Source organism: Diabrotica virgifera, chromosome 2 (assembly GCF_917563875.1).
Source record: "Diabrotica virgifera virgifera chromosome 2, PGI_DIABVI_V3a".
Lineage (NCBI taxonomy): Eukaryota > Metazoa > Arthropoda > Insecta > Coleoptera > Chrysomelidae > Diabrotica > Diabrotica virgifera.
In genome coordinates this window covers 97489261-97507486 of record NC_065444.1, presented here as the reverse complement: position 1 = coordinate 97507486, position 18226 = coordinate 97489261, and the positions used below count along the sequence as shown (strand labels likewise).

At 30.6% G+C, this 18226-nt stretch overlaps 1 protein-coding gene across 1 annotated transcript in view; it reads left to right on the top strand.

Annotated features, from left to right (window-relative positions):
* LOC114332502 (rho guanine nucleotide exchange factor 17) overlaps nucleotides 1–18226 on the top strand; it is a 128786-nt gene that overhangs the window by 44974 nt on the left and 65586 nt on the right. The window contains exon 3 of the mRNA XM_028282303.2: nucleotides 5500–5577. Within this exon, the coding sequence (XP_028138104.1) occupies nucleotides 5500–5577 (78 nt within the window). The remainder of the gene's footprint in view (nucleotides 1–5499; nucleotides 5578–18226) is intronic.

The following is an 18226-nucleotide window of genomic DNA, read 5'->3' as shown; positions in this document are numbered from 1 at the left end:
ATAGTCTTTTCTTCGATTCTTAAATTCTTGCCTTCGCACCATCTTTTAAAACTTTGGTAGGGATTTTGATAACGGATTTTGGATTTTTCGGGAATAATTGCGGAACACTCTTCTTCCCAAGCCCGTTCAATTTCTTCAAATTCACTTTCGCTCATATTTTAATTTATAATAATCAAAATTGTACTTAAAATTATTGACAACTAAATAAAAACTCAATTCTCCATTGTTGTTATGCACCCTATAGGTCTGGATCCCGCGTATGAAAAAAAAGTTGATTAATAGCAAGCTGAAAATTTGTTAATAGCTTAAGGGTGTCTAGTCGAATAAACTTTGATATGTGTGAACACTGGAACAGGGGTAGTTTTAATTGTGGAACAGGTTAAAAATTTGGAACGGTCACAGCACGAAAACGGCACATTTATTTTGTCCGACAGAACAGACTTAAACTCTTCGAACAGAGATTAAACTCTCATGCAAAAATCAGACTGCTATTTATCACCAAATGGGCGTTTTAATGAGTGGAACATGTAGAATATGTCAAATGACAGGAATTATGACAGGTAATAAATAGCAGTCTGATTTTTTCATGAGAGTGTAATCTCTGTTCGGAGAGTTTAAGTCTGTTCTGTCGGACAAAATAAATGTGCCGTTTTCGTGCTGTAACCGTTCCAAATTTTTAACCTGTTCCACAATTAAAACTACCCCTGTTTCAGTGTTCCCATATATCAAAGTTTATTCGACTAGACACCCTTAAGCTATTAACAAATTTTCAGCTTGCTATTAATCAACTTTTTTTTCATACGCGGGATCCAGACCTACTAGTTACTACCTAACAATCAAAGTATCTATCTTGATAAAATGAATGAAACTAGTCAATATGACGAAAATGTTTAATTTTATAATTTATAATGGTATCAATCGTGCAAAAAACGTTATAAGCATGTCGAACGTTAAGGGTAACCGATCTCAGACAATAATTGGAGTCGTCGCTCCGCTCCTCCTCCAAACAATTGTCTTCGATCGGTATAAAACCCTTACCGTTCTCCATACTTAATATACTAATACCTATGTAGAACATTAAATATAATAGTTATTTATGATATATTATATTTATTAAAAGTACAATTTTAAGGCACGCATGTGAAGGAATTCGCTTCGCTCATTCTGAAATTTACATGAGTGCCTTAAAAATGTACTTTTAACACGTATATCATACAATATTTTTTCTACAAACGGTAAAACAGCAGTGCAAGAAATTCGTTTTTCAAATTGCGCAAATTGTACTATTAGATAATATTAATGTTAATAAATGAAATATAAATATTTTGACGTTTATTTTCAAAATTTGACATTTCACTTTTAACTGTAGTGCCTTAAAAATTTTAAAGCACCCAGTGCTTTAAAGTGACATTTTTAAGGCTTCTATGGATTGCTAAAAATTGCATTTTTAACACGTTTGTAGAAAAACGGATTTATTTACATGTTTATGTAAATTTATGAATATGTAGGTGTCTACAGCAATTGTATACATACATAAAAGAACTTAAGAAACAAATAAAATAATAAAACAATTTTTTTGAGATTTATAGTAGATTTTCGAAATGAAATCAATCTTTGTCGGGCGATGAACTGTCTAATAGACCTCCTGAGAGTTAAGGGAACATTTCTAATAATGTTACAAGAATCAATAAGTTTATCAATTACTTAGGTCTTGCCGCGTATTGATATTATCTCGATAAACCATTTCTTTTAATCAACCCCATATGGAATAGTCGACAAGGTTAAAATCAGGCGATCTACGTGGCCATGCATGAGGCCCTCCGCGTTCTATCCACCTATTTCCATAAGTTACATGAAGATGTTGACGAACAGCAACTGAGAAATGTGGTGATGCCCCATCGTGCATAAAGTACATACCCTCTACATTGGCAAGTAGATTCGGCAAAATATTTTGTAAAATATGATAAGGTATAGGCCCCAAGTCTACTCAGCCTGAATAAAATGAGAACTTTGGGTAAAACCAGGGGTAATAATAGGCGGTTGAAGCGTAGCACTGGCCCTGTTACCTTCCTTGTATACCGTAGGCTCTAGATATAGCAGACTACCCTGCTATACTCCCAAAGCCACGTGAACGGTATAAAACGAGAGACTATTATTATTATTATTAAAAAAGTAAAAATAGCGTAATATGCACAAATAAATAATAACGATGGCGAACGAAAAGTCAAATGATGTACTCAAACAACGAAAATGTCAAATTATCATAGCCTCCTAACATTCACATTCACTTACATTTTTATACACATACATAGTATTAATACATGGTGAGAAGGTAGTGATGCAAAAAACGAGGGAAAAATATTTCTTTTTGTTTTTGTTTAATGTAGGTTTATTTGTTTGACTCCTTTTTACAAACAGATATTATACAGGGTGATGTTTTAGTATTATTCAAAACTACCGGTTCCTTTTGAAATTCTGGAAATTGGCTAAAAGGGTTGTATTATTTAAAAGGTATAACACGAGCAGTGGTAGTATTATTACTTATAAATTAAATATTTGTTCAAAAAAAATTAATTTTTGTAATAAAAGTTAATTTTTTTAAATCTATGGTTCACTTCGTCAAACTTTTAATTCATAGTCAAATTTGATTTTTTATAAAAAATTAAGTAATCGAGTGGGGAAAAAAATAAATATGCCATTTTACTTGCCTATTTGTCTAATTTGTAAAATTCTTATTAGAATTTTTAAAAACCGTATACAGGGTGAAATTTTTTCTAAGACCAAAACGAACTACTTTTTTAAAGCGGGACCTGATTTTTTTCTAGTTTGAATAAATCGTTTGATTAGGTGGTAATAGTGTAATGATTGACCAAAATAAGGGACACATCGATCTTACCGTTTAAAATGTTGTTCTGAAGCTATTATTTCCTTGTGGTATTTTTATAATGAATTATTTTAAATGGGAAATAAGCCACAATTTTACTAAAAAAATGAATTTATTAACGTTTCGACGCCCAAGTCGGGTGTCGTTGTCAAAATACAAAATATGTAATACTAAATAAACAAAAATGTTGTTGCTTAGTAAAAAAATTCTTCTAATAATTTATTTAATCTGACTCATTTATATCGGCAATTCAGGCATGTATTATACATTTTAAAGTAGAAGACTTTAAAATTATATTGCCAATATTGATGAGTTGCGTTCCTGGGACGACTTTACTAAAAGATAGTTCATTCGATTACATGAAATCAACCCCAACTCAAGAATAATCGCCACAAAAAATCATAGCATGTGATCTCTGTCTTTAAAAACACAACAAATGCAAAGATGACAGTAAAATTCTCGCGCTAGAGATTCCATAGTAAATCACGAGGGAAAACCAGGAAAAAACCCTCGTGATACTATCCCGACATCGTAAGTATTTGGGCTTACATTTAGTTTACTCTCAAAACTAATACCAAATTCTGACTTTAATGTATGTATGCTATTTTAAATTATAAATAATATTAATAATACATAGATATTATATAAATAAAACTAAAATATAAAATATGTACTACCTCGATGTTAATGACTTACTAATCGTGGTATTTTCTTTCTATTGTGATAATGATGATAATAATGACAACGACACCCGACTTGGGCGTCGAAACGTTAATAAATTCATTTTTTTAGTAAAATTGTGGCTTATTTCCCATTTAAAATAATTCATTACCGTTTAAAAATTATGACGAATACAAATTTCTGTAAAAATGAACAACTCGCCCTGTATATTATTAAACAATGGGAGCAGACACTCTTTAATGGTCATTTGTTATTCTCCATAGGGGCCTCCATACGAGGTAGGAGTATGTACAGTTACTCATGACTCACCCTGTATTTTAGATATAATAGATATGTATTGTTTGTAATGGTAGGGGAGCAAAGTATGCTAAATGTTCAGTCACTCGAGCGCTTTGGGGACCTACTGGGTTGTGAAGAGTAGGTCCTAAAACCAAAAAAAGTTAAGTAAAGTTTTCCATTTTAGTGGGCGCTTGCCATTTTTTAATTTAAATTTCCATTTCCAACAATCGTTTTTTCCGATTATAACGCCATCATGCATAATTCGAAAAAATGTTTCGAATAAAAGTTACTTATTTTTTCGTAAGGAATCTAAATCTGCAGTAAAAAAAATGGTGGCTCCTATTTAAGAGTTTAAAGTAACCCCCCACCTCACCTCCATGGGGGGTCGTGTTTGGTGCCATACGATAGATTTGTCAAAAATATTAAATAAGTATTTTACAGTTTTTCGATCTGATGTTCATTTCGCGAAATATCGCGGGATTCATATTTAAAATATTAAATTTACCCCCACCCCTCTCCGTGGGAAGTCGGGTTTGGTATCATTCGATAGATTTTTAAAAAATATTGAGCACATATTTTTTAGTTTTTCGATCTGTCATTAATTTTGCAAAATATTCGCTTTTTTCTTGTGAAACTTTGAAACTCACCCATTTCCTTACGCCCGGCTCAAATCGTCAGATTTTTAAAATATACACTCTTTTGTATGTACTTAACTTACCTTATCTTAACCTGACAATTTCGAGTTTTTTTAAGGATATATTTTTTCGGGCCCCCTTGACGAACTCCCCTGTGTTAAGAGCCAATATATGGTAGAGGTACATCTGCAGGGTACCAGGCTTCTCCCCATATGATAATCTGACGCGCTCGAGTAACTGCAAAAATCCCCGCTTGGGCTCCCCTACCATAAATTAAATGTGAAGTGTTTGTACCTACATAGCATATTATCGGAATGTCATGTTTGTTCCATACTAGAGTTCCGGTCATTGGACTGAACTCTATACAGCCAATTTTCCTTCGAACCCCAAAGACGCTTATTATTAAAATGACTATAATAACTAATAGATTGCTGAATACGCGTTAAAAACCTGTTAACGAATGCCTTTATCTTTTAAAAGCAAAAGTTATAATATTTTTGATTTAAATATGTCCTGGCATTTAGCATTTAAAAAGTTTTAACTAGTAGATAATAATATGTCCGTATCTCCATTTATTAGGAAAATAAATAAAAGGGCGCTTCACTTTTGTCCAGAAATTTATAACAGTTAATTCGTAACAGATCGTAAAATCCCAACTCATCCTTACTCCGTATCCAATGGACGCCAGGCGTCGCCGTCGATTCAGCGTCGGCGCGCATCAAACCTTGATACTGTTCCGTTCAGTCACAGTTTGTTACTAAAATTGCTGAGGCCGAGGTGTGGCAAAGTGTCGATGATGTAAAGTTTTCGGGCCAGAAATGAGTAAAAATTCTCCAAATTTGAGAAGTGAATTGAGGTTGACATTGGAGGGTTGTGCGCCCGGGTACCACGATGAAGAGCTCTACGGCCCACCTCGAATTTCTGCTTGTTCTTCGTCGTTTGACGCTTCCGATTCGGTACCTAACACGATGTTTATTTTTAAAAGTGAAATGTACCTATATCTTTATGTTTTGTTTGCAGGACACCCGGACACACGTGGTGGTAGAACTGTTCGATAATGAGAAAAGCTATGTTGAGTCTCTCCGTATTATGATTACGGTATGTAATATATTTTTGTATAATATATTTATCTATCTATCAAGATTTTATTTTTACATTTTATAATTAGTCCATATACTCATCGTTTTTGTTCCAAATTTTAAAGAATCGCTTGGATTGACATGAAATTTGGCATAAACATAGCTAACAGGTCATACAAAAAAAGTGATATTGTGTCGATGTGTGCTTTTGCCCTAGGGGTGAGTTTTACCCCTTCTCACCCCTTCAGGGGGGAGTGAAAAAATATACGTTCAAATTAAGTCCGGAAGTGAATAAACTGACTAATTCAAAGCAACTTTTGTTGTATATCGTTTTTTCACTACGTCAATGCTTTTTGAGTTGTTTACTAGTGATTATGTTAATTTTTCAACAAAAAAAACACATTTTTAGACGGTTTTTCGGAAATAACTCAAAAATTAAGTACTTTATCAAAAAACATTCTTAGCAAAAATATAGCTATAAACAGGTAAAAAAACTGGTCTCTAGACCCTGTAGAGGCAGAGTTGTAGCTAATGAAAAGTAGGTTCATATTCGTCAAATTACAAATCGAATATTTCAACGTGAAATGACCAAAAAATTATGCACTTTTTGGAGAAAACTCATTACAATTTGTTTAAGTGTTTAAGTTAGCTTAATTTTTGTCTCTTAAAAAAGTTTGTTTTTCTAGCATCGAAAGTAAACAAGTTACGCTAAAACTAAATATTCTCCCTTTGTTTTGTTAAAAAAAATCGTGAAAAATTACCGCCTAATTAGCATCCCAAATGAAATTAATCGTTACCGCTTCACAAATTGTTCTACTCGTGTATGTATTGTTTATATGATCTGTGATCTCTAAGTTTCTCCGTTTCAAAGTGCTAATTTTTGAAAGAGCTGTTGTTGAAAGGGCTTGAACTAGTCACTAATTAAGAGAGTATGCAAATTTTGAACAGCCACATCTTAACCAATTTTTGTGTTACATAAAAACAAAAAATCCAAGATATTCAGAAAAGCAAAACCTACATTTTTACACATTGAGACTTTTGGTATCACTAATAAATTTATTTTGAAAAAATTTATTATTTAAAAAAAACATTTTTTTCAAAATTAAAAATCAAAAAATTTTACTTCAGAACCAATTTTTTTCAGAAATAAGCACTTTAAACCGATGAAACTTACAGATAATCTTCATAATTGATAAATATGTAAAGCAACTTGAGAAACGGTAACGATTAATTTCATTTCAGATGCTAATTAGGGGATGATTTTTCTGATTTTTTTTAACAAAAAAGGGACTAACTTTATTTTGAGCATAACTTGCTTACTTTTGATACTAGAAACATTTTCAAAAAACAAAAATAAAGCTTTCTTGAAACACTATAAAAAAGTTGAAATGAGTTTTCCAAAAAAAATGCTTAATTTTTTGGTTATTTCACGTTGCAATATTCGATTTGGAATTTGACGAAAATGAACCTATTTTTCATTAGCTACAACACCATGAGCTACAACTCCGCTTCCACTGGGTTTAGAGACCTCATACATACACCTTTTTTTCCCTTTATTATAAGCTGTTGAGTTATTGCGAGAAAAGGTCTAAAACGTGTTTTTTTTTGTTGAAAAACGAACATATTCACTATAGTCCGTTCTTTAACGGTAACATATTGCAAAACCTCTAAATTTTAAAGAACCGCTTGGATTGACATGAAATTTGGCATACACATAGCTAACAAGTCAAAGAAAAAAAGTGATATTGTGCCGATATGTGCTTTTGCCCTGGGGGTGGTTTTTACCCCTTCTTGGGGGTGAAAAAATATTCGTCCAAAGAAAGTCAGGAAATGGATAAACTGGCTAATTTTAAGTAACTTTTCTTCTATAGAGTTTTTTCACTAAGTCAATACTTTTCGAGTTATTTGACAGTGAATATGTTAATTTTTTCAACAAAATAACCACGCTTTTAGACGGTTTTTCGTAAATAACTCAAATAGTAAGTATTTTGTCGAAAAAACATTTGTAGCAAAAATATGGCCTGTAAAAAATTTAAAAAATGGTGTATATATCACGTCTCTACACCTAGTAGAAGCAGAGTTATAGCTAATGAAAAATAGGTTCATATTCGTCAAATTCCAAATGGAATACTTTAACGTGAAATAACCAAAAATTAAGCACATTTCGGGGAAAATTCATTACAACTTATTTAAAGTGTTTAAAAAAAGCTTCATTTTTGTTTTATAAAAAAAAAATTCTAACATCAAAATTAAACAAGTTACGCTCAAAATAAAGTTAGCCCCTTTTGGTTTTGGTAAAAAAATCGAGAAAATCACCCCCTAATTAGTATCTTAAATGAACTTAATCGTTACAAGTTTCTTGACTCATGTATATATTGTTTATATGATCTGTAAGTTTCATCGGTTCAAAGTCCTTATTATTGAAAGGGCTGTAGTTAAAAGAGGTTGAACGAGTCACTGATCACGAATGTATGCAAATTTAGAAACACCAAATCTTAATCAATTTTTGTCTAACAGAAAAACAAAAAAATACATGATATTCAGAAAAGCAAATCTGACTTTTTTTGTTTTTCGAGGTTTTTGGTATCTCTAACAATTTTTAAGTTATTTTGAAAAAAAGCATATTTTCAAAATTTAAATTTTTAAAAATTTTACTTTGAAACCAAATTGTTTCAAAAATAAGCACTTTGACTCGATCAAACTTACAGGTCATATAAACACAACATAAGTAAAATAATTTGTGGAGCGGTAACGATTAATTTCATTTAAGTTGCTAATTAGGGGGTGGTCTTCCCGATTTTTTTTTGCAAAAACAAAAGGGACCAACTTTATTTTGAGCGTAACTTGCTTAAATGCAATGCTAGAAACTTTTTGTAAAAACAGAAATAAAGCATTTTTTAAACACTTTAAAAAAGTTAAAATAGGTTTTCCCCAAAAAGTGCTTAATTTTTTGGATATTTCACGTCGAAATATTCTATTTGAAATTTGGTGAATATAAATCTATTTTTCATTGGCTATAACTCTGGTTATACGAGATCCAGAGACCTAATTCGTACAACATTTTTTTTTACTTTTTTATGTGCTATATTTTTGCTAAGAACGTTTTTTTCGACAAAATACTTACTTTTTGAGTTATTTGCGAAAAACCGTCCAAAAATTGTGTTGAAAAATGAACATATTCACTCGCAAATAACTCGAAAAGTGTTGACTTGGCGAAAAAGCTCTATAGAACAAAAGAAATTTTTTTTACAAAACAAAAATGATGCTTTTTTTAAACACTTTAAATAAGTTGTCATGAGTTTTCCCCTAAATGTGCTTCATTTTTGGTTATTTCACGTTAGAGTATTCCATTTGGAATTTGACGAATATGAACCTATTTTTCATTAGCTATAACTCTGCTTCTACTAGGTATAGAGACGTGATATGTACACCATTTTTTAAAACTTTTTACATCCTATATTTTTGCTAAGAATGTTTTTTCAACAAAAGACTTACTATTTGAGTTATTTGCGAAAAACCGTCTAAAAGCGTGGTTATTTTGTTGAAAAAATGAACATATTCACTGCCAAATAACTCAAAAAGTATTGACTTAGTGAAAAAACTCTATAGAACAAAAGTTACTTAAAATTAGTCAGTTTACCTATTTCCGGACTTATTTTGGACATATATTTTTTCACCCCCAAGAGGGGGTGAAAGTCACCCCCAGGGCAAAAGCACACATCGGCACAATATCACTTTTTTTCTTTGACATGTAAGCTATACGTATGCCAAATTTCATGTCAATCCAAGCGGTTCTTTAAAATTTAGAGCAAAAACCGTGAAAGATTGGACTTCTAGCAAATAACTCGAAGAATATTGACTTAGTGAAAAAACGCTATGGAGCAAAATACTCCACTATGGATACTTACCCCAGGGCAAAAGCACACATCGGCACAATATCACTTTTTTCTTTGACATCTTAGCTATGTGTCCAAATTTCATGTCAAACCTAGCGGTTCTTTAAAAATTGGAGCAAAAACCGTGAGTAAATGGACTATACAGGGTGTTTGGTAAAGAATGGGCCATAGTTTAACCTTAGATTCCTGAGCTTAAAATAGGTCGATTTAAGCTAACTTACCTTAGTACAAAAGTTGATAATAACCTAAATGCAGGGTGTCAAAGTTACACTTTTATTTTATTTATTTTTGAATATTTCCTGACAGGCATGGGACAACAACACGAAATTTGGTAAGTGGTGCTGGTATTGTATAATCTACTAAATTATGTTAAACAAACGTTTCTGGCTACTACCAGAGGTGTACGACGGGGAAACATGAATGGTTGACCCTTCCCAAATTCTACGCCACTGGCGGAATTGTTATTTTAGTGCAATTTTTTTATTCTCTAATATTTTTTATGTAAAAAGCATATTCGTAACGATAAAGCCATTAGTTTTCGAGATATTTGAAGCTAAAAACGGAGGAGCATAATACATTAATCAAAATAAGTGTGCCTTTTTATTTTTAACTTCAAATACCTCGAAAACTCATGACTCTATCGTTACGAATGAGAATATATTATTTGCATAGAAAGTATTGGAGAATCTAAAAATTATACTAAAATAGCAGTTTCATCAGTGGCGTAGAATGTGGGAAAGGTCAACCATTCATTTTCCTCTGTCGTACGCATCTGGTATTAACCACACACGATTATTTAACATAATTTAGTAGGATGTACAGTACCTACACTTTCTGCCAAGTACCATAAGGATATGTCAAATAGTTTTATAGTATCGGGCACACATAGTTCTTAAAGTTTTAAATAAAGAATAAATTATTTTAAAAAAAGAATACTTTAAAATAATTTGACATATCCTTGTGATACTTAACAGAAAGTGTAGGTACGGTACACCCTACTAAATTATGTTGAATAATCGTTTCTGGCTACTAACAGAGGCGTACGAAAGGGAAAGTGAATGGTTGACCCTTCCCAAATTCTACGCCACTGATGAAACTGCTGTTTTAGCATAATTTTTAGATTCTCCATTACTTTCTATGCAAAAAATATAAGTACTCTTCATTCGTAAAGTCATGAGTTTTCGAGATATTTAAAGTTAAAAATGAAAACGCACACTTATTTTGAATAATGTATTATGCTCCTTCGTTTTTAGCTTCAAATATCTCGAAAACTTTATCGTTACGAATGAAGAGTATGTTTTTTACATAGAAAGTATTGGAGAATCAAAAAATTGCCCTAAAATATCAATTCCACCAGTGGCGTAGAATTTGGGAAGGGTCAACCATTCACGTTCCCCCGTCGTACGGCTCTGGTAGTAGCCAGAAACGTTTGTTTAACATAATTTAGTAGACTTTACAATACCAGCACCACTTACCAAATTTCGTGTTGTTGTCCAACGCCTGTCATGAAATATTCAAAAATAAATAAAATAAAAGTTTAACTTTGACTCCCTGTATTTCGGTTATTATCAACTTTTGTATTAAGATAAGTTAGCTTAAATCGACCTATTTTAGACTTAGGAATCTAAGGTTAAGCTATGGCCCAATCTTTACCAAACACCCTGTATAGAAACATTGGATTTAGCTGGTTTTTAAAAATAGTCAACAAATACAATTTATAAATTATTACAAATTTCGCCCTATCAACACACATAATATAACAAAAAATCATTCAAAAAAATTTCAAAATTTTTAAGACAAAATAATGGACGAAACTGTGAAATCTGTCAAATATCTTTGTTTGATTTGATACATTTTTTATAAATTTAATTTTTTAATTTATAGGCTATTGATTATGTACTATAGAAAGGAACTACAACGTTAACGGGGTTTTATTATTTCATATGGACAATGAATCTCTCTATATGAAAAAACCGCGGAGTGCTACCATTTAAAGGGGTGCGTTTTTGAGAAATGGGTGAATTAGTCCCTGGGCACAGATTACATTAGGGTGAGTTCTCTGCACTTTTAGTACAAACACGTCTACATAAAAATTGTTCCTGGTTAAATTTCCTATCTAAAAACTATAAGTCAAAGATACTTTTTTTTACAAAAATATATTCAAAAGAAAAAGCACAAAGAAACCCAAAAGAAAGAAATTTTGGTTTTTGTCCCATAACTTTTGTCTACGGGGATATAGGTATAGACGTTGCTTCACAGAAAAAAAACTTACATATTTTCTCTTTAAAATGATGTTTGGTAGAGGTCATTAGGATTTACAGTTTTCAAAATATGATTTTTCAAAGTTCGCTACTCACAGTAATTTTGGGCAATTTTCCTTGTTATTTCGCAACTATTGTTCCGTTACTTTTTTCTACGTAACTTTAGGCATATGCAATGGTACATGTAAGAGGAATATAAATCAATTACCTTTAAAATGTTCTACTGTATAATGTTGTACGACTTCTTTTAAAGAGGTTATCTTTTTCAAGATTTTATACTTTTAACGAGTTTTTATATTGTTTACGATTATTTTTTAAATTTCCCATTATAACTTTTTTTTTACATTTAGGTTTATATTATATAATAAAATAGAAAGCTTATTCTGTTTACTTTAAAATGGTGTATTATAAAAAATTCTAGGATTATTTTTTAAATTTCTCATTATAACTTTTTTATGTGATTGTGTGTTATGATTGAATCTTATTTTTTATAGGTAATACTTTGGATACACTTGACTCGGCCGGGCAAACTTCAAAATATGGATTAATTCCAATATTTACTGTCAAAGCTCATGCACCACAAGTTTTGCTTGAAAAAATAGCATGTAAATGTACCAAAGGATGTACAAAAAACTGCAGTTGTAGGAAGATAGGAATTAGTTGTTCAATATTCTGCAAAGGGTGCATGTGCATGGGTACTAATTGTGGGAACTCTAAGATAACTGAGGTGTCAGAGGAAGATATTGAAGCTAATGCTAACGAAGAGGTAGACTTTGATTTTGAAAATTTTTTAAATGTCAACGTTTAAATAATTTTAACTAAAGTGGTGTTTTAAGACTAACGTTTATGTAATTTTTGTAAAAGAAATAATTTTAAATAATACAGGTAAAAAAATATCAAAGAATCACTTGGTTTTTATTATTTAAATATAGATGATACACCATTTTAAAGAACAGAAAGTAAGCCCTCTTTATTGAGCAATATATAGTATATTCATGTACAAGAATAAAAAAGGTAATAATGAGAAATTTAAAAAATAATCATAAAATCAAAAATCGTTGCAAGTACTTATTATATTTTGAAAAATAATATCTTATTCAAAAACATTCCTAGAATTTTTTGCAATACACCATTTTAAAGTAAACAAAATAAGCTTTTTTATTATATAATATAATATATACCTAAATGTAGAAGAAAAAAAGTTATAATAAGAAATTTCAAAAATAATCGTAAAAAATGTAAAAAATTATAATAAAAAAAGTTATAATAAGAAATTTCAAAAATAATCGTAAAAAATGTAAAAAATAATATTTTTTTATATTAGGTATTATATAATATATTATAATATATAATATATTATATTATATACATTATATATAATACAATATTTTACAATATATAATATATCATATAATAATATTATTTTATTTTTATATTATATTATAAAAAATCGTTAAAAGTATAAAAACTTGAAAAACCATAATCTCTTTAAAAAAAGTCGTTCAACGTTATACAGTAAACCATTTTAAAGGTACTTGATTTCTATCCCTATTACGTGTACCATTGCATATACCTAAAGTTACGTAAAAAAAAGTTACAGAACAATATTTGCGAAATAACAAGGAAAATTGCCCAAAATTGCTGTGAGTGGAGAACTTTGAAAAATCATATTTCGAAAACTATAAATCCTAATTAGCTCTACTAAACAATATTTTAAAGAAGAAATATGTAGGTTTTTTTATGTAAAGCAATGCATATAGCTATATCCTCGTGGACAAAAGTTATGGCACAAAAAACAAAATTTCTTTCTTTTGGGTTTCTTTGTGCTTTTTCTTTTGAATATATTTTTGTAAAAAAAAATATCATTGACTTTAAAAAATGATATTTAGATAGGAAATTTAACGAGAAACAATTTTTATGTAGATATGTTTGTACCAAAAGTGCATAGAACTCACCCTAATGTAACCTGTGCCCAGGGACTAATTCACCCATTTTTTTAAAACGCACCCCTTTAAATGGTAGCACTCCGCGGTTTTTTCATGTATAGATGTCCATTGACCGTATGAAATAATAAAGCCCTGTTAATGTTGTAGTTCCTTTTAGCCATCGCCATCTTATTTTGAATATAATCAATAGCCTATTAGTTTGGGAAGATGTAGATTCATGTATTCATATTGTTTTAATTTTGAAAATATTTTTTTATATGTGCTAATTTATTGACTTGGTTCGGTTTGGATTATTGAATTGTTGTTATTTCAAGGCCAATCAAGATATTGCAAAAATAAACTTTTTAAATAAAGTATCGATTTCTTCACCTCATCTTTCTCTTTTTTCGTTCCAATAAATAAGTACCTACCTGTAGATCTGCTTATACGGCCTGTTAACTCGGATGTTGTACATACCTGTTTTTTTAAAGTAAATTGCCAAGTTCCTATCTTCCTGGGTGTTTTCAGAATGAACGCTCGTCCAGGATTTTTTTTTTCATTTCTTTTGCTTTGCATTCATCAACATTTCGTCCATTGTTGTACTATTTTTTCTTTATGTCTTTCACATTGTTTTCCATGTATAATCCTATTAAAATAAAAATAAAATAACATTCAGTTGTTGTCTTTTCTCTAGATACTATTCTTTGTAATTTTCATTATCATCATCTACCTGTAAGCGCCCACTGCTGAACATAGATCTCCCTCAGCTCTTTCCATCTGTCGTTGTATTGTGCAGCTTACACCCTGCCTCTTCAATGTCACTAACCAATCATTAACGTAAAGACAATTCTAATGCTGGCCACTCACTTACGGATAACGAAGAGGATATGGCATGCAGGCCAAGACTGAAGGCCGTTATCGAAAACCGACACACACTAGAATCAATTCGTTATCTGACGACCTTTTTTTTCAGGTAAAGATCTGTAGGGAATCGTAACTCTTGCCACACACAGTGCAATTATCGACGAGAAAGCATGTCCCTCTCACGAAAAAAAGCGTGTGCGTTTGTGCTAGAAAGCCGGAAGAAAAAGAAAAGAGCGTACTGGGTTAAAGATTGGCTCATGAAAAGAAACAGGTTATCTTTATCTCACATGGCATTTATGGCAGAATTAAAACTTTCCTGTACGGAAGATTATAAAAGATATTTAAAAATGGATGAAACATGTTTTAAAAAGCTATTAAAACTAGTGACACCTTTAATAAAGAAACAAAACACTCGAATGAGAAGTGCCATTAGTGCGGAAGAGAGACTAACTGCAGCATTAAGGTTTTTACCTTTCTCTCTTAAATCCCGATTCGCGTAATATTTATCTTTAACCTTCCATAGGCAAGGATGTGATTGATAAATATCAATAAATTTACGTAAAAACTCAGAATTCTTTGCGTTCTTGTTTGCCATTTTCTCTTTAAAAATCCGATTTGCCGATCGATGCCAGTTAAGTTAACGATCTGCAGTCCAGATGTCACACACTTGCAGTTTTGTGAAGCGATCGCGCCAAGGTCTGAATGACAACTGCGTGTGGGTGGTAGTTTTGACCTTCGGTTAAGGGCTTGTCAGGCGCCAGGCCTCTTCGTTATCCGTAAGTGAGTGGCCAGCATTAGACCATTTTTAGATGCGTCATAATATGCAAATTAGTGCCTTCCCAAATAACGGGACCTCTAGCTAACGCTTTACCTATTCAATTATTGTTTAGTTTGCTAACAGTAAGTGGGACTTACACCAATCTTTGACCAACGTAACCAATTCGAACTATTTTATTTGATCGAACCATCAAATAAGGTTGTTGCAATGTAATATTTTGGTTCCTTCTCATTATACAGGGTGTGTTAAAATTAGGGGGATGTGTGATATTTTGCGAAATTTAGATTCGATCTAAAATCTGAAAAATATGTGTTCAATATTCTTTTAAATCAATCGAATGACACCAAACACGACCCTCCACATCCACCTTTACCTCCACCTTCTGAGAGTGGCGCGTGGGTGTTTAAGGGCATGTGCGCAAAATGTCGCCTATAAAAATTTTCAATGTGTTTTAAATGTATTCATTTTTTTAGAATGCTGAAAAAACTAATAAATAATTTTTGAAAAATTTAAACGCTATATGAACGACTGCATTATTACCGAGGGCCGAAAGTTTCTTAGAATAACCAAAAAGTTTCTTTTGAATGAGATATTTGAAATTAAAATTCACACTAATTTTCTCTTTTTTTTTCACCCCTGTAACTTATTAAAATAAAGATTATAGAAGTTTTCAGGGACTTTCGGCCCTCGGTAATAACGTAATCTTTCATTCTGCATTTAAAATTTTTCAAAATTACTTATTAGTTTTCTCAGAATTTGAAAAAAAATGAGTGTATTTAAAACACATTGAAAATTTTGACAGGCGACATTTTGCGCCTATACCATTTTAAATAGAGAGCCCATTTTTTATTGCAAATTTAACTTTCTTACGTAACAATAAATAACCTCTTCTTTTTAATTATTAAGAAAATTTTTGGAAATGGTCTAATACTCGTATGTCAAGAAATACAGTTTCAAAGAAAAACAACTAAAATACAAGTGTTTAATATTTTTCAAAAACCTATCGAATGGCATTAAACACCCTACCCCACCTACTGGGATGGGGCAAAGGGTAATTTTGAAATCATATATGAAAACCCCCATCGGTATTGTTGTATCGTTGTTTTATTTTCGATGAGGTATTAAATAACATAAACATTTCCATCCTCTCCCAACTCCGGGTGTATAAAAAGAGTCAATTGTTTCGATGAAAATATTTACCTAAAGCAATTAACATAATTAAAATAATCAATATTTTATTGCAATATTTTTTGTGTGAATTTGTTGGCCTTGGCCGAGCCAATTAGCCAGACATTTTGTTATTTTTAAACAAACAATTTTTTTTTTCCAATCAGAGGAATTTTTTCTGTATTTCTAACTCTAAATACATAACAAATTAACATATTACAATATAATCTAAATAATACACTGTTTTGGTTGTAAAAAATATTTTTTGTAATATTTATTTTTTTGTATTTTTTTATTACCAACATTTTTAATTTGTTTTTTATTATTATTTTTTATTAATTGTTTTTTTTACTACGCTAAAACATAAACCCGATTCAACATCTCGGAGGTTTACATCTTCTTAGTTTTTTTTCTCTTTTTTTTTGCTTTTTTTTCTCTTTTTTTTTTGTTTTTTTTCTTGTTTTTTTCTTTTGTTTTCAATTATAATATACAATAATTACTTAAATCTACAGGGTTTAAAAAAATAACAACAAATCAAACATGTCTTTTTTTGTTTTAACAAACATGCCTATTTTGTTTTAACAAAATTACTTAAATACAGGGTAAAGTTTTATTGCTACAATTTATATTTACAGTTTTTGATATGTTCGTAAATTGTTTTTAATGTATTAATATTTTCAATATATTATTCAATATATTCAATATATTCAATATATTAATATATTCAATTATAATATACAATAATTACTTAAATCTACAGGGTTTAAAAAAATAACAACAAATCAAACATGTCTTTTTTTGTTTTAACAAACATGCCTATTTTGTTTTAACAAAATTACTTAAATACAGGGTAAAGTTTTATTGCTACAATTTATATTTACAGTTTTTGATATGTTCGTAAATTGTTTTTAATGTATTAATATCTTTATAAAAAATCAAATTGTTCAGGTAGACGGGAAGTGGAATTTTTAGTATATTAATTCGAGGAGAATATTTAGTAGATCACCTTCTTTTCCACACTCACAGTTAGGTGACTGTGAGACCCAAACTGCAATAATGCAATATTGTAATAATATTGTTTAATTCTTCATAGGTGGTTTTGTTATCATGAAAAATAAGATGAGATAAAAATCTAACAATGATAGTATTTTAAAATCTTTTTATATACTTGGCTTGGTTGGTGTCACGGACTCCGCAAATTTTGTAATCCATTTTAAAAATAGTTCTAGGCTACCTAGACACCTGAAATTTTCAGGATAGCTTAGGACTAGCTAACAATGCAATAGTTAACTGCTATTATACAGGGTGATTAATTATATAGTGGGTTAAAGCTCCGTAGTTCCGGTGTAGTAATGTATAGCGATAAAACTTAATAACAAAAATTGTAGCGAACTTTGAGCTTTATATTACAAAATTAGTTAGAATGTTACAGGGTGTTTGACAACATAGTGGCAGACCAAACTTATGTTTTTTTAAATAGAACATTCTGTATTTTTTTTTATATTCGAAATCTTTGTAACTTTTCGATTACAAAAATATAAAGGTTTGGTATATTATACGGGGTATTTACAAAGTTATAACCAATTTTCTATGAAAATCGTAACAAGTTTAACTACATGTATAAATAAAAGCAAGCACAATTTCAATGGTTTATTGACGTCATATTTTTTTATTTATTGTCAAAATTTTCGTAAATGTTTGTTTTGCCAATTTTTTTTATATTGAATACAGGATGAGTCAAAACGCAAGTACATTATTTTCTCAGTAATTTTAAATA